This window comes from Nyctereutes procyonoides, unplaced genomic scaffold (assembly GCF_905146905.1).
Source record: "Nyctereutes procyonoides isolate TBG_1078 unplaced genomic scaffold, NYPRO_anot_genome, whole genome shotgun sequence".
In the NCBI taxonomy this organism is placed as follows: domain Eukaryota; kingdom Metazoa; phylum Chordata; class Mammalia; order Carnivora; family Canidae; genus Nyctereutes; species Nyctereutes procyonoides.
Genome location: NW_026575020.1, coordinates 26,917,179 through 26,936,903, shown reverse-complemented (window position 1 = coordinate 26,936,903; position 19,725 = coordinate 26,917,179). Strand labels below are relative to the sequence as shown.

Here is a 19,725-nt window from a genome sequence, read left to right as displayed (position 1 = left end):
CCCAGATCCTGGGGCTCCTTCAAACATACCCTAGAGCTGAATCACATGTTCTAAAAGTCACCCTCCAAGCAGCCAGCAGACCAGGCCCCAGCAGCACTCACCTCCCCCGCCACAAAGAACAGAAGTGGCGCCTCTTCCTCTTTGGCTTTGTACTTGGCAATGATCTTCTCCGCTATTGGCTGGATCAGCTGCTTGGCTGCCTCAGACTCCCCATCATCCTCAGAATCTGTAATGGGGAGAGAGACACGAGAAGCACTGGTTTGTGGAACAGATGGAGTGGTGCCCCCTGAGGGAGCTGGGTCCCGGGCCTGAAATGCCCATGTGGGTGGCCCCTGAATGGAAACAAAACTTCCCCTGGGCAGTGGGCCTGCCTCGGGAATACACGAGGGTGTGTCTGCAGCACATGCACACCACTGTTCTGTGCTCCCTCAGGAACAACTCACCTTACTGAGGGTCCCTAGTAACCCAGGCACCAAGGTTCTTTCCACTAAATTCCTCACAAATTGGCCTTGGAAGTTGAGCTTCCCCTCAGCCAGGACCTGAGGTCCTTGTACTTTTCCTCTCAATCACAGAACCAGAATGACCTCAGATCTGACTGCCTATTGAAAATAGCAGAACTGGTGGTGGCAGTGGGTCAGGACTGCGGTACCGTCAGCAGCTTTGGTGGCAGTGGGATGGCACCGGGACCCCTAGAATGCCAACTTCACGGCTGGTAGGACTCACCTGGGAGGGGATGGACTGCTTACCTGGGTGCCCCAGAGCCCTCTTCAGTCACCTCCTGCCTCCAGTGAAAGCAGCATGGGAGCAGCCACACTCCAGGGCCCTGGGGCTCACTCCTGCTGGACCTCATAACCCAGAACAAGAGCAACACGCCGAGTGGCAAAGCCAGGAAGGGGAGGCAGGAAGCAGGATTTTCCTTCAGAAATGTCGCGCTGCCCAAGGGGCCCGCCGGACATAGTGTAGACCCACATCTAATCAGCTCTGTGATGCTGGGAACTCGCTTTGCCTCTCTGGGACCTCCTTACCAACATCTGCAGGTGGCCAGTGAGGTACAACTGTCCCTCAGTTCAGAACTATCTCCCAGAGGCCTAGGATGTGGGTGTGTGAGGCTGCAGCAGGCAGCAAAGCCCGAGGACAATGATTCCCCAAAGCCATCTTTCCCCAGGAGACCTCTGTTCTCCAGGCACAGGGGCCAGCCGGCAAGTCAGTTTAAGAATTCCTGTGAGTCTGTATATAGGCTCCCCTCCCCACACCAGACTTCCAGAGCACGGGCACATGACCCCCGAACACCTCCCTACCAACCCCATCAGTGACGTGAGGGTAGCAGTATCTCAGCCACGATCCTTGAACTCCAAGTTATTTTGAGCCGGGGCTCGTCCCAAGGCAGAAGGTGAAGTGGCCCTTGGCCAGCAGTTGTTCCATTTGCAAAAAGGAACACAAGTCATCCCACAGGACTGCAGGGAGCCTGGAGTGGATGCTCTGGTGTCCTCCTGCCCCACAGGGCAGTCACCCACTGAGCAGACTAGGGAGACTGAGAAGAACACCTGGCCACAGAGATGCTGCCCTGAGGCTGGGGGGCGGGGGATTTTGCCCAAGGGGGCCCAGCCCTTGCAGCTGCTGTGGATGCAGCCTGCCTCCTTCCAACAATGGGTCTATTCGCGGGGGCCTGGCTCCAGCCTGACCTATTCTTCCCAGCTGGCAGTCTAGGAAGGAAAGCACAGCAGCAGCTCCCAGAACCCCTCCCACAGGGGCAGAGCCATGAATAAATCATGGGGGTCAAAAGCAAGGATGCTGGGAGAGACAAAGGCCCAGGCTTGGCATTGTTTGTGACAGAAAGAAACTGCTGGGACAGATACCCCTCCCATGTGAGGTCTGTCCAGCCCACCCTGGGGCTCCTGCTGGGCTTCATACCTACAAAAAGGACGAGGCAGGGGCCCTCGTTGAGCTGCACAGCATTGGAGTCGGAGAGCTCCAGCACAGGCTTGGGGTGCCAAGGGAACTCCCTGCAGTCCTCGTCATTCAGCACCTCCACACGCCCCTGCCGCGTGATCACCTCCCCCTGTGGGTCCAGCACGATGAGGGTGGGGATGCCTGCAAGGGAGAGAGCTCGCTTGAGAGTCAGGAAGTGCTGGGAGTGCTAGGGCAGATTCCAGGCTCAGTCACTGAACAGCCACTGAACAGAACTCCCCCTGGATCTGTGTGCCACTTCTCCAAGGAACCCAGGCAACTCACTTCACCTCTCCTAGCCTCGGTGTCCTCCACTGCCAGGACTATGGTATCCTCCTTATCCCACTCTGTAAACACCAACGAGGTCATGCATTTCAAGAACTGAACCCCAGGTCTTGGCACATAGAAGGATTTGGTAAATCCTCAAGAGATCCCAGAGAAGCAGAAGATACCCCTGCCACCTGCAGGGGATCTAAAACCTGATGGAGGGGGTGTGAAAACACACTCCTGCGTCTGTACTCGCTACACACACAGGCCAGCACAAATCCACCCATGCAGTGGGAGGTGGCACAAAGGCGGGCTGCCCTAGCAGTGTGAGCACAGGGGCCAGAGGAGGGGAGGAGCCTGGGGGCAGGGGCTGCAGCAGAACAGGGGACAGCTGGCTGCCAGTGAGCCAGCGACCCCACCCCCATCTCCAGCCCTGCTGCTCAGGGAGGTTCCAGGACTCCCTCTCTGAGGGGGACAGTCCAGGAGGGAATGTGCAGCCTGCAGTGCTGCCGCCCTCGCTTTAGAGTCCTAGGCTAGAGTAAGAAATGCCACACAGCAGTCTCTGCAAACCACACACCTCCCCCCAACCACAAAGCCTCAAGTGAAAAACCAGAGAAAGCCTCACCCTGGGTTGCAGTCGCATTTGGGATTGCTGCCTCCTTGTTCTTTGTACCCCACTGCCCACTGCCTCTCCTCCAGCTGGGGTACCCCCTACTGACCACCACCCACAGCCACGGCTTTGTCCTTTTGGAGACGCTTGTCCCTCCACTGGCAGCAGCTCCCCACCCCTGTCTCTGAACCAGCCACCTCTCCTCTGGAGCTGACCAGAGCTTTAATTTTATATGGGCCAGGGAAAGCCATAGCAATTTAATATTTATAGATTCCAAAGTGTTCAGTGAGCAATTTGCTCCACTGACATTTTACTTCTCTGTGGGGGTAGGGGCGTTGAAGGACCAAGAATATGGCCCTAGTGTTTTGTAATCCAGTGTGGCTGTTCGCGCAGCAGGCATGTGGTGGTGGGCCTGTCTTCAAAAGGACTTAAGTCCATTATGTTCACACCTATTAGAAGTGGCCTGGCGTGTTGGAGAACAGGTCCAGGGATCCCTGGGTGGCTCAGCAGTTTAGCTCCTGCCTTTGGCCGGCCCGGGGCATGATCTTGGATTCCCGGGATCGAGTCCCACATCGGGCTCCCTGCATGGAGCCTGCTTCTTCCTCTGCCTATGTCTCTGCCTCTCTCTGTCTCTCATGAATAAATAAATAAAATATTAAAAAGAGAGAGAGAGAGAGAGAGAGAGAACAGGTCCAGAGAGAAATGAGCTCTGGAGAACTGCCATTCCCACCTCATCCTATACAAACGCAACTGGCTCGGGCTCCTGGGCCTTTTCACATTCTCAGAGCCAGTGTGGCCTCCTGAGTTGTGTGTCACACAGAGCACAAGAGGCATGGAGTATTTTCAGCTTTATCCTTACAGCTGCATGTCAACCTCCAGAGTCTGGGTTCCCCATCCCCAAGGATAGGCCAGCCAGCTGTGGGCGAGTGCCTCCCACTGTGCCCCAGCTCAAATAGGCTTTGGCAGAGTTCTTTAATCAGAGCTGGTGTGTTTCTGACATTGGGCAATTACAAGTGTTGGGTTAAACCAGGGCCTGCCCACTGCTATGATTAGACATAGCAGCCAGTCTGTTTGTAACCCAGAAGTGGGACGCTGAACAGGTTGGTGGAGGACAAGCAGGCACACAGGACAGAGACGGGAAGAAAAGTAAAATCTGAGGGCAAGGAAATCCACTTCCTGATCTGGTGCCTCGGTTTCTCCAAGGGACTCTTCTAAGGGGCCTTCTCTGTTCCATGGCTGCAGCCTCTCTGAAATCCTTGCTGGTGAGGACCGGCAGGACAAGGACCTGAAACCCTCTGCTGGCTGCTGAGGGGTCCTTAGCTGATTCCACCAAGGAACAGCACCCCTCAGCCTTGACTCTCCCCACCCCTTCCCTGCAGCTGCACAAAAGCAAAGTCCCCACTTGTATTTGTGCTTTGAGCACCAAAGCCCATGTCTAAGAGCCCAAGATAACGAGGTATGAGTGACTGTGATGCATAAACAGAAAGCAAGTGGGTAAAATAACCACGGTCAGCCATCAACCCAGAGCAGCTCCTCTCTGGCAGGCACACTGGGCCAGGTCCCATCGCCATCACCCGGTCTTGGGTTAGCTTGGCTCTAGAGCCTTAAGAGTGTGTGCTTTCCTCCAGGGATGAACCACAGGAAGAACAGGAGAGCTATCTCTCTCAGCACATCTGCTCGGTACCATATAAGCATGGCCATGCTCCTTTATTCACCCTCCATAACGATAGCTGTGGGGGGTACGATTAATCCTCTTTTCACGGATGGCCAAGTTCCCCACCTAAGGTCATCAGCCGCAAGTGGCCAAGCTGAGACAGGAGCCCTGGTCTGCCTGTTGTTTTTCTACAGGCCACTGTAGGTGGGGGGTTCTCATAAGCAGGCAAGAGAGGGCCCTGGCTCCCGCACCCCCACATCCACAGCTTTCTGCACTTCCTCCTCAAGGCCATGGGGAGGGAAGCTGGGGCTGCCATCACCTCTTCCCTCTCCTCCCCTCAGCAGGCGTTCCCACTCCCCTCCCTTGAAGCAGGTTCCTGGAAGCAAAGACTTCTAAGGAGAAAATAGGGCAAAGCCTATAATGGGAAGCTGAAAAGGAATGGAAAATTTCTAATCGATGCCTTTGTGCAAAATAACTTCCATGCCAGCGAGGGGCTTCTCTGAAGGGAATGCAAAAGGGAGCATCTCATCTCTGTTCAAGCTTGTTAGTTCCCAGCTGGGATGTACTTGAGGAAAAGTACAGTGAGAATCCTAAGGAAGATCCAGGCCGCCCACTTAACTTCTTGGAGCCTCATGTCCACAGCTGTCACAGGGGGTAGAGACGGTATCCTATCTTACTGGGTGTTGTGAGGAACAAACAAGATGACAAGTATAAAATGCTGAAGGCAGAGTATCTGGTATACAGTGAGTACTCCATAAATACTAGCTCTTCTTATAAATAACTTAATGATTATTAGTTTTGGCCATCCCTGCATTGATTATCTGGCTCATGGAAAGGCAGAGGTATAGAAGACTATGCCTCGGTCTGGTGAGATAAACAGCAACTTCCAACCTCTGTGCTGGCAGGAGGAAGTAGCTGAAGAAACAGAATGCAGAGACAATGTCAACACTGCAGCAAGCGTTCTAGGAAGTGTATGAGGTCCACCACATGTGGGGTTGGTGTCTTTTACTTGCACCATCTCAAGCTTACCGTTGAGGGGAAGAACATACCTCAAGGAAGAACACGCCTCAAGCCCCCTGCCCTGATGTGCTGGGCTGGACCACAAGTAGTGCCTAAGAGTCCCCCTTCACTGTCTCCCTCAAAACCTCCAGAACAAAGAACAAGGCTGAAAAGCCTGCTCCAAACGATTTCCTCCAGGGAGGAGCCAATCTGTGAGTATTTAAAACAATCTCAAAGCCATGTGTCCTGAGACTGTCCTACATTTAGTTTGGCTTCTTTTCCACTACCAAGGAAAGAGGAGGTTTTGAAGGGAGCAGCAGGGGCCTGGGGCAGGAAAGCTCTGTCACACAGCACTCTGGCAGTGGGAGAGGAGCTGGGTGGGGCTGGAACCCGGAGAGATTTCTTGCTCTGCCTCTAGACTGTGGTAGGATCTGAGGGGCTGGGAGGCATCACACAGAGGCTGCTGAGAGCTGGAGGAGAAATGGGAGGAAAAGCAGACCCTCAGCAGGAACAGCAGGTGAGGGCATAGGGCAGGGCAAAAAAATATGTGATCACAACAGTGGCCATCATGGGGGCTAGAGCAAGCTGGAGAAGTTTTGTAATATATCGCTAAATAGAAAGTAGAGAATACCCAGTGCTATGTGTGTAGGATTACAGCTCTGGGTAAGTACGTATGTGTGTGGACAGAGACCAAAAGGGACTCAGAGCATGAAAAACAATTGTGTTGTAAGGCAGGAATGCAGGTGAGAGAGATATAGATTTGAGTTTTCTCTCTCTTTATTTTATTTTATTATTTATGATAGTCACACAGAGAGAGAGAGAGAGAGAGAGAGAGAGAGAGGCGGAGACACAGGCAGAGGGAGAAGCAGGCTCCATCCAGGGAGCCCGACGTGGGATTCGATCCCGGGTCTCCAGGATAGTGCCCTGGGCCAAAGGCAGGCACTAAACCGCTGCGCCACCCAGGGATCACTCTCTCTCTCTCTTTTTTAAGATTTTATTTATTTATTCTTGAGAGAGAGAGAGAGAGAGAGAGGCACAGGCAGAGGGAGAAGCAGGCTCCATGCAGGGAGCCCAATGTGGGACTCAATCTGGGGTCTCCAGGATCAGGCCCTGGGCTGAAGGCGGCGCTAAACTGCTGAGCCACCCAGGCTGCCCAGATTCCAGTTTTCTTAAATGGTGTTTTGCTAAATGCATATTAGCTTCAAACAAAAACCAAAGAACAACTGGAGGGCGGTCGGGCAGAGACAACAAACACAGGCTGCGCTCTAGCCACCTTGCTTGCCAGCTTCCTTCAGCAGCTCCCTCTGCACTCCCTGCTGGCTTGCCTAGACCAGCCCCTGCCAGGAAAACGAAGGGACAGAGAGGACTGCTGGTCTGGGTGGTGAGACTTGGAGAATCACAAGGCAGGGTGCAGGGATGGGTCTGGCCTGCTTGAACTTGGCCAGCAAGCCGCTTGGGTGAGTGTCTGCATCAGGAGGCACAAAGATTTATGGCACCATTCTGGTGACACAGAGAAACCAGGCGCAACCCGGTGTCCCTCAACAGCATATGGCTATGTAAACAGCGGTCCAATTGCGCCGTGGAACCCTTTCCTAGCACTGAAGAGAAATGAACCAGATACCAATATCCATAAAGATGTATCTTGAAAACATAACAGTTAGTTAGAAAAGCCAAGTTACAGGATGATCTTACAGCATGTCAGCACTTAAGTACGCTTCTAAAAAACACACCCAGCACGACTATATATTATTCATGGATTCATACATATGCAGTAAAAATATGAAAAACCAATTATGAAGATACACATGAAATGTATGGAAGCATCTCTCCCAGAGGAAAGTGCACGGTGCTCCGAAGGAGAGAGGATCCTCACCTTTGTCTCTGCTCACCCCTCCCACCTGTTTATATTTTACACACCCCAAACAAAACCTTCAATTCTAGGTGGTAGCCACAGCAGTGCTTATTGTTATCCTGCGTCCTTTCTCATTTTTTCCTTTTTTATGTTCTCCAAATTCAACAAGACACCAGAAAGGGACATTGAGGCAGCGCCCAGCCTGCCCTCCCCAGGCCCAGGCGGCCAGCTGCAGCCACGTGTGCCAGCCCTTCACACACCAAGATTGGTCTATAAAACACATGCAGCGGCCCCCCACCCTCTGCCTACTGAAAAACACAACTTCCAGACGCTTTGTTTCTGTAGAAAATAAAGAGGTTCTGCCTCAATTTCATTTTTTGACGGGGGCGGGAAAGAGGGCAAAGTTAGAGAAAGACAGAGCAAAATGGTGGAGTCGGAAGAGGAAGGATGGAAAGGCGAAGAGAAGCAGAGGAATAAGGAGCAGGGAAAGAGGGTGACAGAGAAGCCAGAGGAAATCCTGCAGCCACAGGCGTTTATGCTGCTGCCCCTCAGCAGCCACCCTCAGCAGCCAGGCTGGCAGCACCATCCCGCTCCAGGGCTGTTCTCCTGGAGGAGGGGACTGCATCTATCCCTCTGTCCACTCTGGCCCCTACACAGCCCTTAGGCTGTTTGCCCTCTCCAAAGGCTGGGGGCAGGGGAGGGGAGAGGAGGACAAAACTCTGGGGCCCCCACCCAGGAAAGAAGGGGCGTTATTGCCTCCCTGCAAAGAACATGGTGTTCTCTGACAGCCAGGATTAGACAATTGTTAATGGGATTTGCTTTTTGCCAAGTGTGTCTAAACCCTTCCTTTAGAAAGGCATTTTTAAACAGCTTATAGGCTGCGAATTCCTCTGTCTGCATAAAGTGGTGGAGTAGGGACTCAGAGTAAAAGAGCCGCTCCCATGAGACCCAGGGGTGCCAGGGCCTCGGTGAGCCCAGGTGGCCTGGTGAAGCCTGCCGGTTAACACGGCCTGGGCTCAGCCCAGAGTGCCAGAGGGAGCCGGCAACCCACCAGCAGCAGCAGCAGGACTTCTGGCCTGGCCAGGTCAGGTGCAAGCTCCTCAAGACCTGTAGATGCTTCTGCAACCACCTCAAGATCCAGATGTTCCCACTGTAGCTTGGATGGGGGCCTCAACAAGGCATTTTATGCAAGGCCTCCTTCAGTACGCTGGGCGGTGCTCAGAATCCAGTGATGCTCTGAGGCTGAAGACCAGGATGCTCAGAGGATTCCAGGTCCTATCTGCATCACCCATTTTCATCTGAGCTTGTCAGGATAACACAGGGAAACTCTGTCCTCATGGGCCTCAATATACAGAGTGACCACCAGATCAAATTACTGGCTCACTGTAAGGCACAGGTCAGACCAGGAGGAGGTGGCTCACCTTGGATATGGGCTGGGAGTATACCCAGTACTCTGTGAGAGCACCTTCATCAGAATGCTTCAGGAGGAGACACAGAGCCCAGAGCTCATGAAGAGTCAAACAAGGGAGCATGAGCTCTCCCAGAAGTAGCCCCATAGGATTTGCTGAAGACTGGATCCTCAAAACAGCAAGAACCCTCTACTGACCCAGCATATGTGTGGAGTGTGTGTGTACACGGTGATATTATAATATGGTAAGAAATTCATAATTATCTTCATTCCTAGTTCCTTCATTCCTAGTTCCTAAAACCCTTGTCATCTCCTGAGTGGTAGGGGTGAGAGGGACATCCTATTACAATACTTGGTCTTATAACATTTGATCTCAGATCCTGACAAAAGAGCACCTCAGACCCTTGGAATCTGGGAGTGATAAGTGTCTTTGGTGGCTGGGGCCCCTAAATAGTTTCAAAGGTGAGGGCTGGTGGCCAGAAACTTCCAGCCGGCCCCCCTGACCTTTGCCTTCTGGGGAAAGGAGAGAGCTGGAGGCTGAGTAACCAAGAACGGCCAATGATTTAATCAGTCATATCTTTGTAATGGAATCTCCATAAAGACCCCTAACTGGGGGGTCCCTGGGTGGCTCAGCAGTTTAGCGCCTGCCTTCAGCCCAGGGCATGATCCTGGAGTCCTGGGAGCCCTGCATGAAGTCTGTTTCTCCCTCTGCCTGTGTCTCTGCCTCTCTCTCTCTCTCTCTCTCTCTGTCTGTCTCTGTCTCTCTCTCTGTCTCTCATGAATAAATAAAAAAATCTTAAAAAAAAAAAAAAGACCCCTAACTGGTTGGGGGCAGAGAGCTTGGGGTTGGTGAACATGTGGAGATGCTGGGAGCATGGTGGGCCTAGAGGACATGAGGGTTCTGTGCCCCTTCCCACACACCTATGTATCAGTTCCATCTGGCTCTTCCTGGCTTGTATTCTTGACAATAAACTGATGATAGTAAATAAACTGCTCTCCTCAGTCCTGTGGGCCATTCTAGCGAAGTACTGAACCCAGTAAGGGTTGGGAGCCTCTGATTTATGGCCAGTTGGCCAGAAGTATGGGAGGCCTGGACTTAACGATTAATGTCTAAAGTATGGGGGTTCTGGTGGGAATGAGCACTAGACCTGTGGGATCCAACACTATCTCCACGTAGATGATGTTAGAATTCAATTTACTTGGAGGACACCCAGGTGGTGTGGGTGTGGGTTCTCCTTGGAGAACCCAGGAGGTTGGTGTGGGTGGAAAACCCACATACACATTTGGTGTCAGAAGTGCTATGAGTAGAGGTACCTGGCTGGCTCAGTTGATGGAGCGTGCAATTTTTTTTTTAAATAAAGATTTTTCAAAAATTTTATTTATTAGAAGGAGAGCAAAAGCGTAAGCGAGTGGGGGAGGAGCAGAAAGAGAGGAAAAGAGAGAATCCCAAGCAGACTCTGTGCTGAGTGTGGAGCCCAATGTGGGGCTCGATCTCACAACTCTGAGATCATGACCTGAGCTGAGATCAAGAGTTGGATACTGGGGATCCCTGGTGGCTCAGCGGTTTAGCACTGCCTTCGGCCCAGGGTGTGATCCTGGAGACCCGGGATTGGGTCCCACATCAGGCTCCCTGCAAGGGGCCTGCTTCTCCCTCTGCCTGTGTCTCTGCCTCTCTCTCTCTGTGTCTCTCATGAATAAATAAATAAAATATTTAAAAAAAAAAGAGTTGGATACTTAACTAACTGGACCACCCAGGTGCCCCATGGGCAACTCTCGATCTCAGGTTTATGAGTTTGAGCCCCTCAGTAGGTGGAGAGATTATTTAAAAATAAAATCTTTAAAAAGAAAAAAAAAAAAGGAAGAAGTGCTGTAGCAAAAAGAGCCCAGAATATACAGATGTACATATAAACACATCTGTTGAATGATTTTGGAAGTTGTAACCACAGAGTCACACAAAGCTCAGAAATACTCAGACTTTAATCAAAAATAATTTTCAGAGTTCTGTGATGCTACGATGAGATAGATAATTCCATCAAGGTCAAAGGTATCAGAGTTGGACTGGAGGCATTTAAATCTCCTCAGATGCAAACAAAAGCAAAATTCAATCAAAGGACGTACAGCCTGGCAAGGAGCTACCCACTTCCAAGACTTGAGAGAAGCCTTCAGAAATGATACCACACCAGGGACATGAACTACAAGGGCTCCAAAGAGGACGACCGTCCTAGGTGTAGGGCAAGGAGCCTGGATGCTGGACCTGTGCAACCTCAGTGAGCCAAGAGGAGACTTCCTGTGCTCAGGTGCCAGGCCCAGGCATCCCGTTCTGCCCTCTGCTTCCCTGGGCCATCCCCATCCCAGCCAGGGCACATGGCTCAAAGCCATGCTAGATACCCAAGAAATGATTCCTGAAGAAAAGCCTGAATGAACAGGAAAGGAGGGAGAAAGAAAAAGAACTTCTGGCTGGGAGCACATAGATCCTCACTCTTTGTCCTAAGGGAACAGCCAATCTATGAGAAAAGTCAGCCTTTGGAACTACACACGGGAACAGGATACATGGCAGGAGGTCGCACAAGCACAGGAGTTTGCAAGAAGAAGGTTTGCTCCAGGAGGGAAGGCACTGGGGAGGAGGCCATGAGAGATGGCAGGGCTGGGGAGGGGAGGGTGTGGACAGGGGAGCAATAAGACATGGGCTGTGAAGGTGTTTGAGACCAGACTACAGAGAGCCTTGGAAGCCAGGCCACAGCTGTGAGGGCTTCTGGGCAGGGGATGAATCCCACTGTCTAGAAGGTTCAATTGGAGCTGCTCTGTCACGCTGGTGTGTACAGCACAGTGGGACAAAGGAGGAATACCTGGTGTAGAGGAACGGAAGTGTTCTAGGTGTAATGGAATCCTTAGAACACAGGGAGAGGAGCCCGAGACAAGCTTCTGTGAAGGAGAAATCCAAGAAATGGGGCAGGAAGCAGCCAGGAGATGGGGTGCCGTGAGGAGAGGCGGAAGGGGAAAGGATTTTAGGGGTAGCCCCAAGTGTCTGAAAACAAAAGCAAATGAAGAGGAGAATAGAGAGGTCAGTGGATTGCACACATCCCTATTCATTCCCACGAGACCTCATCCAATTTCAGGCTTGATCTATGACTTCGGGACAACTAGAGAAACAGACTGCTAGCTCAAGGCCCACCTCCCTCACACTTCCAGACCGCTGAATCCACACCACCACTTGAGTGTCTAATGGGCATCTCCAACTCAACATGGTCAGAATTAAACTCCTGCTCAACTGAATTCCACGCTCCGTCCACATGCCCCCCACACAGCGCACACAGCTCTCCCAGCTCTGCTGACGGGGACTGCCTCCTTCCCACGGCTTGGGCAGGAGGCCGTGGAGCTGTCTCTGACTCTTCCTTTCCTCCCACACCCCACATGGAATCTGTTAGCAGACTCTAAGACTCTACCATCAAACTGTCTAGAGCCAGCCATGGCTTGCCACCCCTACGGCCACTATCTCTCCCTGAGCACCGCTATCTTGTTCCTGGATGACCACAACCCCATCCCAGAGTGTCTCCCTACTTCTCAGCACAGCAACCAGAGCGACCCTACCACTAGCTCATGGGACTCCTCTGCCCAGACCGCCCAGTGTGGCCCACTTCACTCAGCATGAAAGCCAGAGTTTTATTAACAAAGGCTCTTAGGGGACCCTTTCTAGTCTTAACCCCTGCAAATTCCCCCTTCCTCATATTGTTCCAGCTGTGCTGGCCTCCCCGTTCTATAAACATGTCAGGCATGCTTCCACCCGAGCCTTTGTACTGGCTGTTCACTCTGCCTGGAACACTCTCCTCTCTCAGAGAACCACAATGTTAATTCTCTCATCATCCTCTTCATGGAGACAACCCTGACCACCCTATTTCAAACTGCGACCCACACCTTGTGATCCCAATTCCTCTGCCTTGCTCTATTTTTTATCCATAGCACTCACAGCTCAATACACCGTACACTTAATTTTTTAACATTATATTTACTGCCTGTCTCTTTCTGTAAGACTGGAAGCTCCATGAGGTCAGGGGCCTTTGTTTTTTCAGTTCATGAATGGAGCATACCACATGCACAAGACTACATTTTATTAAATAACACATGAATAGGAGGTGCCCAGTGATCTGAGAGGCCTGCTGTATGTAGCTTAGTACTGGGGCTGGAAGAACAAGAGGAGATTTCCCAAGCTCCATAAAGACAGGGTCCACAACCTTACCACGTTGGTGTCCCTTGCAGCTGGAGGCAGGTCACATGGTAGAAGCCAAAGCAATGGCAGTGTCTTTGAGAATTTTGGTGTTTGGAAAAAAGAGAGAGGAATGGTAGCTGCTTGGGACGGAATGTGATGCCCCACATTCACATGTGAAGTCCTAACCCCCAATGTATTTGGGGATGGGCCTGTGAGGAGGTGATAAAGGTTAATGAGATCATAAGGATGGGGCCCCTAACTGGATAGGACTAGTGTCCTTATAAGAAGAGTAAGAGACACCAGAGCTCTCTCTCCACCGCAGCAAGCAGATGGGCATCTACAAGCCAGAAGAGGAGCCCTCACTAGGGATCCAATTAGCCAGCACCTTGATTGTGGACATCCCAGACTCCAGCTCTGTGAGAAATGAACTCCAACTATTTAAGCCGTGGTGTTTGTTATGGTAGCCAGAGCAGCCTGAGACAGCAGCTTCTATGTATGACTAAGAGAGACCTGAGCATTCTGTGAAGTGGCAGACAAGGAACTGAGAGACAAGGAGGAAAAAAGGGAAGGAAAACTGAAGAGGCAAGAGCAAGACTCTAGAAGGACAGAGGCCGACTCTCAGAAAGCCTGGATGACATTTCTTCCAACCAGAAAGAAGGGGGATGGGGAAAATGCCTAGACGTCTTGAGTTATGAACTTGATGGTGTAACAAGGATGTTCCCTGGCAGAGAGGAGAACAGGGACTTAGGGAGAGGCTGCACCATGGGAGACCCTAGCAGGGAGGAGGGGCACAAGCCTGGAGCTCAGCCTGTGGTCCCTGGTGAGCCCTCTGTTGGCCCCTGCTCCGCATCCTCATCACTCTGCTCTGGCCCAGCCTGTGCGAGCCTGCACAGGCATGTTCTCAGCGCCCCTACCCCTACAACAGGCTGTGCATTTTCTCTACCTTGTTTGCATAGTCAGAGGAAGCAGAATGCAAAAATTCATCCGCTCTAATCCAGGCACACCTTGTGCTTTTTTTTTTTTTGAGAGATTTTATTTATTTGTTCATGAGAGACACAGAGAGAGGCAGAGACATAGGTAGAAGGAGAAGTAGGCTCTCTGCAGGGAGCCCAATGTGGGACTCGATCCTGAATCCCAGGATGACACGTTCAACCACTGAGCCACCCAGGTGTACCCAGGCACACCTTGTTTTATTGTACTTCCCTTTACTGCCCTTCAGAGATGGTGTGTTTTTTACAAATTGAAATTTTGTGGCAATCCTGCTCAAGCATGTCTATCGGTGCCATTTTTCTAATAGCACTTGCCCATTTTACATCTCTATGTCAACATCTCAATTCTTGCAGTATTTTAAGCTTTCTCATCATTATTATATTTGTTATGGTGATCTACGATCAGTGATTACAATTTGCTGAAAGCCTGGATGACAGCATTTTCTGGAAATAAACTATTTTAATTAAAATATGTACATTGTTTTTTAGACATAATGCTATTGCACACTTAATAGACTACAGGTTATAGCAACAATTTATCACATGGTGTTGATCACATGGTGAGGATTGACTTAATACATATGAAAACAGAACCACATTTAGCATACTCAATTAAAAAAATGTCATACTATAGTATAAACATAACTTTTATATGCACTGAAAAACCAAAAAATTAAACTGACTGCTTTATTGAGATATTGCTTTACTATGGTGGTCTAGAACCAAACCTGTGATATCTCCGAGGTATACCTGTACTTCTAAGCGCAGTGCAACTGGCTGGTAAGATCAATATAAAATGCTGTACAAGAACTTACTAACAACATGCACTTCTAACAGAAACCAGATCCCTGGAGCACCTGCGTGGCTCAGTTGGTTAAGCATCTGCCTTTAGCTCAGGTCATGATCCTGGGGTCCTGGGATTGGAGGATTGAGCCTAACATCAGGCTCCCTGCTCAGTGGGGAGCCTACTGCTCCCTCTCCCTGCCATTCTGCCTACTTGTGCTCTCTCTCCATCAAATAAATAAAATAGAAAGAAAGAAAAGAAAGTAAAGAAAGAAGAAAAGAAACCAGACCCCTGATGCACATGGAACCCCCAGAATGCCAAGGTAGAAGATCATTAAGTGACCCTGTGAGGTTGGAGGGAGGCAGAGGTAGGGAGATGGGCCCTTGGCTGCAGAAGCCACCTGGGCCACTTGTCCCAGGACCTGAGGGAGCAGCCTCCCTCTCCCCTGTCATGAACCCAGTGTGAGGCCTGGTTACAGTGGGTGCTTAATGCGTCCATCAGAAGTACCAGTGGATGATCTGTCTCTGGAATTTCTCTTCCAATCTAGATTAAGTATCACTATTGCATTGATCACAACTTTAATGAAAAATTTCAAAAGGTTCCAAAGTGCAAAGGGTCAAGTTCAAGGACATTAGCATGGTGCTCAAGGCCAAGATGTAGCATCACTAACCTTATGGCCCACTCTGCCCTACAGTACACTACAGGCATCTTATTCTGGTCTTTGCCCTAGACACTCCCTATCAAAATCTCATCCACTCTGCAAGGCTCTGCTCCAGAGCCACCTCTTCTAGGAAGCCTTCCTGGTTCAAAAGCTCCAAGCCAGAGTCTCATCAAGACTCAGGTTATTCTATCGCATGGCCCTTCATTAGATACTGCCTGGAGAAGGATCCTGTGCTTCTCTCTATACTCTCACTTCACTGTGCTTCAGTGCATCTAAGAGGCAGACAGATCAAGGTCAGCATGCAATGCCTGCCAGGCTGCCTGCAGGAATGTTTTAAGGCTTATTAGCTCAAGAGGGTCAGTGATTGAGGGAGCAAGAGGTGGAGGCTAGGAGAGTAGACAGGTCTGCCCTGAAGAGAGACTAGCACGGATGGCAGGGGAAGGTATGCCATGGAGCCAGCAAATGAGGAGCATCGGGGCTGGCCCAAAGCAGAGGATGCTCACTGGTGGGAGCTGGGTTCTTTCACTGTTGCTAGCTAGCCACTGCTTGCCTGGCCACAGGGCCTCTCCAGGTCAGCTTGCTAATCCTCCACTGAGGGCTCCTTGAAGTCGCAATCATATGTGTACTTCCAGCCCCACACCACCAGGGCCTTAAAAGATGGCACCAAAGCAATGTGCCCTGAGAATTCCCCATTCTCTTCCTCCTCAGATGCAGTCAGCTGCCTGGGCCACACCTAACAACCGCGGCTCCTACGTCTGTAATATTTATAGGCTGACAGCTGGGGACTCTGAGAGTTCCCTTCTCTGCTGTCTGAAGGCAGACAGAAAATGATCCATTTAATTTTTTTGTGCCCTGCCCAACAGTTAACAGGGCACCCTCTAGCCCTAGTTAGCATATCTAAAACTTGTGTTGAATCTTCCAGGGCTTGTGATCTCTCCTTATGAGATTGCTATTCTGTGTCAATCGTCCTCCCACTCCCTCAGGGTCCTCAGAGGCATCTCATAGAGCACACAGAGAGGGGCACAGACTGCCACCCTCAAACCGACTATGCATGATATAGACCCATCTTTTGGTAATTTTAAGTTTCAAGTAACTCCACAGCCTTAGCACTGACTGCCAGGAATACCGACCTACATTGCACTGGTCCCCACATCCGGAAAGGGCTCTACCTCGGGGAGGGAAGGTTCTGCTCCTTGATGGCATAGGCTCGGAAAGAATGTGCCTCTGCATGGAGGGCCTTGTGATGGAGCAGGGTGGCAGAGTGAGGCCCAGTACCTGCTCTGCCCTCTGGGAAAAGTGTCGGTCTTCAAAGTCCTCATACAGAATGGCACTTACAGGACCCTTTCTAGTTCCTCAAAATATTGTCATACTCTGCTCTCTAGATATCTCCCAACATAAATCTCCTCCTGTTCACTCAAGGTCAACACTGGGCTACTCTTCTGGTTTCCCATAAAGGTCAGTGCATAGGCTTAGCTGGAATTAAGAAATAGATTCCTATGCATTTAAATCCTTCAAAAAGGACTGGAGGTTACCTAAACAGCGTGTGATATAATTCAATAAAAACAGATGAAAATATCTTCCTGAAGGGAAAACAGAGAAGAGTAAATGAAGCTAAGGGCATGGAAGAGAAAAGGCGAGTTTTGCAAAGTTGCTAAAGGTGGTTACAAATTCAGCTCTGGGTTTTCTAGGGGCTAACGCAAAAAAAAAAAAAAAAAAAAAAAAAACAAAAAAAAACGTAGTCCATTATGCAATTTAACATATACAAAAAATGAAAGGAAAAAAGGAAAAAACCAAAAACAAAAATCTACCACTTGCTTAAGAGAAGCTCAGCTTCTGCTGGGCACTAAAAGATCATTTCCTGAGCATAAATTTCTAAGAGTGGAATTTCTAAATTAAAGGTTTTGTAAATTTTCTAGAGGCCTTTGATGTATATTGCCACTTGCTCTCCTGAAAGGTTGTCCTGATTTCATTACTACTAGCAGTCTGATCTCTTCCCTATACTCAGGATTATCTTTAGGGGAGGAGATTAGAGGTAGTGGGAGTTCTTTGCAAATAAGATAGATACAAATTCAGTGTTTTCATCTGTAAATCATGGAAGTAAATTATACTGAATATTTTTCATGTCATACGAAAATGATATGATCCTATCATATCAACGCAGTGGATGAATTGCCTACCTCAAATCCTGTACATAATTTTTACTAAATTCTCTTTTTTGGGCTAGTGTCTAAGGAGAGCTCTTTTTTTTTTCTATGAAAGATACTATTTGCCATACATGTTATTAATATTGTTGGTTGCTTTTGTTTAAACTTGACATCCAAAAGTTATCTTTTTTATTGTAAAATGAAATTTCCCCTTTTTCCCCGAGTTAATCAGTTAAATATTTATTAAGTGCCTACTCTGCCCAACACTGAAGCCTCCCAATTTTACTGAGGGGATAAGTAACTAGCTCAAGGTCAGTCAGCAGTGGGAGGTAGGGACAGGGGTGGGTTGTTGGTGGCCTAGACTACAGAGGTGGTATCTGTGAGGGTAGAATAAGATAAGAAACAGGGAACAACGCCCCAGGCAAAGATCCAAGAGGCCCCAGGCCTGGTAGAGATAGGATGGTTGACATTCTTCTTGATGTGTACCTCTAAGATGCCTCCCCATGGCCCAACCAATCATGTCACACAGAGTCACATTTTGTGTACATGCGAATACATGCATGCATACAGATGTGTACAGAAGCTGGGGGGTGGGTAGGGGAAGCCAGAACATGACTGAAGGGCCTTTGTTAGGGGAGTCAGAGGAAGACACACATCAAACACACCTGCTGGTGGGTATGGGGAACAGGGGATAGAAAAGCTCAAGAATGTCCTTATACTGCTGCAAGGACAAAGATAAGAAATCCATGGTCCTCTGAAGAAGCAGGGCACAGCTGCATGTAAACATGGGCATTGAAGGGCAGCAAAATCTAGGTAATGCTAAGGAAAGATCTGGAACTAGCCAGCCTACCAGTGGGTCTCACTTGGAGCCCCTCCAAGAGCTTCTAGTCACGACCTAGAAACTGAGGCTGAGGAACATCACACTGGCTGGCTGCACTCCTTTTCCACTGTACAATGACAGTAAAAGTGTCACTTCTCCTTTAAGTGACACACAGGGTTACCTTTGGAGTGAAGATCTGAATCCTAGGAGCAAGAAGATATTTTAAATGAACAGAGGGACCCTCAAGACCTTTCCTTTCCCTGTCATACTCTTTGAGAGCAGAGAACTCTTGCTGGGGCTTAAGCCAGGTCTAATCTGCTGCATTCCAGCCTTCTTTCCCAGTAGCCTTTCACTGGCAGGGCCTTTGCTTCTTCTGCCAATAACACTCTTCCCTCTCTGTTTTACTAAGGCAACTCCTATGGTTTCCAGATCTCAGGTTGAGCATGACATTCTTATCTTCCCAACCAATTGGGATTTCCCCATTTATAGGCTTTGCTAGCCCTGGGGACACCTTCCTTCAGAGCACTTACAATTGCAACTTACACTTATTTGTACAACTGACCGATGGGGTGAGTCTCCCTTCTAGGACTGTTAGCTTCCTGAGGGCAGAGATTGTGTCTGTTTTTACTCAAGATTGTTATCTCGGGTGCCTGGGTGGCTCAGTGGTTGAGTGTCTGTCTTCGGCTCAGGGCATGACCCCAGGGTCCTGGGATCCAGTCCTGCGTCAGGATCCCCATAGGAAGTCTGCTTCTCTCTCTGCTTATGTCTCTTTCTCTCTCTCTCTATGTCTCTCATGAATAAATGGATAGAAACTTAAAAAAAAAAAAAAAGGACTGTATCTTTCATGCCTGGAAGAACAAACATCCTCTAGTCAGCCCCCAGTAAATACTTGCTGAATGAATAAATAAATGAAGTCAGAGACCTAAAGTTTCACTTATCCTCACAAAGGGGCAATTTTTTAAAAGATTTTATTTATTTACTCATGAGAGAGAGAGAGAGGCAGAGACACAGGCAGAGGGAGAAGCAGGCTCCATGCAGGGAGCCCGACGCAGGACTCGATCCCAGAGTCCCGTGGGCCGAAGGCAGGCGCAAGCTAAACTGCTGAGCCAGGCAGGTGTCCCTCAAGGGGGCAATTTAACCCTCTGTTCTGTACCACTGGCCAAAGGTCATTCTTGATACTCATCTCAACAGATGATGCTCCTATGCCAAGGCATGCATGTTTAAGTCTCTGTGCAAACAGAGTGGTAGAAGGAAGTAAGTCTGTGACCTCTTTAAGTTACTCAACCCAGTACTTTTCCTTCTGGACCAGTAAACAATTCCTATCACTCAGTTTTTGTTTGGGAAGGGAATTCATTTCATCTTTTTTGTTAATAGGAGGCGTGAGCC

The 19,725-nt window shown here is 49.7% G+C and overlaps 1 protein-coding gene across 2 annotated transcripts in view; it reads right to left on the bottom strand.

Moving 5' to 3' along the window:
- NXN (nucleoredoxin) overlaps positions 1 to 19,725 on the bottom strand; it is a 153,754-nt gene that overhangs the window by 4,475 nt on the left and 129,554 nt on the right. For both annotated transcript variants that reach the window (XM_055321372.1, XM_055321380.1), the window contains exons 6-7: positions 1,912 to 2,091; positions 102 to 226 (exon numbers count right to left, since the gene is read on the bottom strand). In XM_055321372.1, the coding sequence (XP_055177347.1) occupies positions 102 to 226; positions 1,912 to 2,091 (305 nt within the window). The remainder of the gene's footprint in view (positions 1 to 101; positions 227 to 1,911; positions 2,092 to 19,725) is intronic.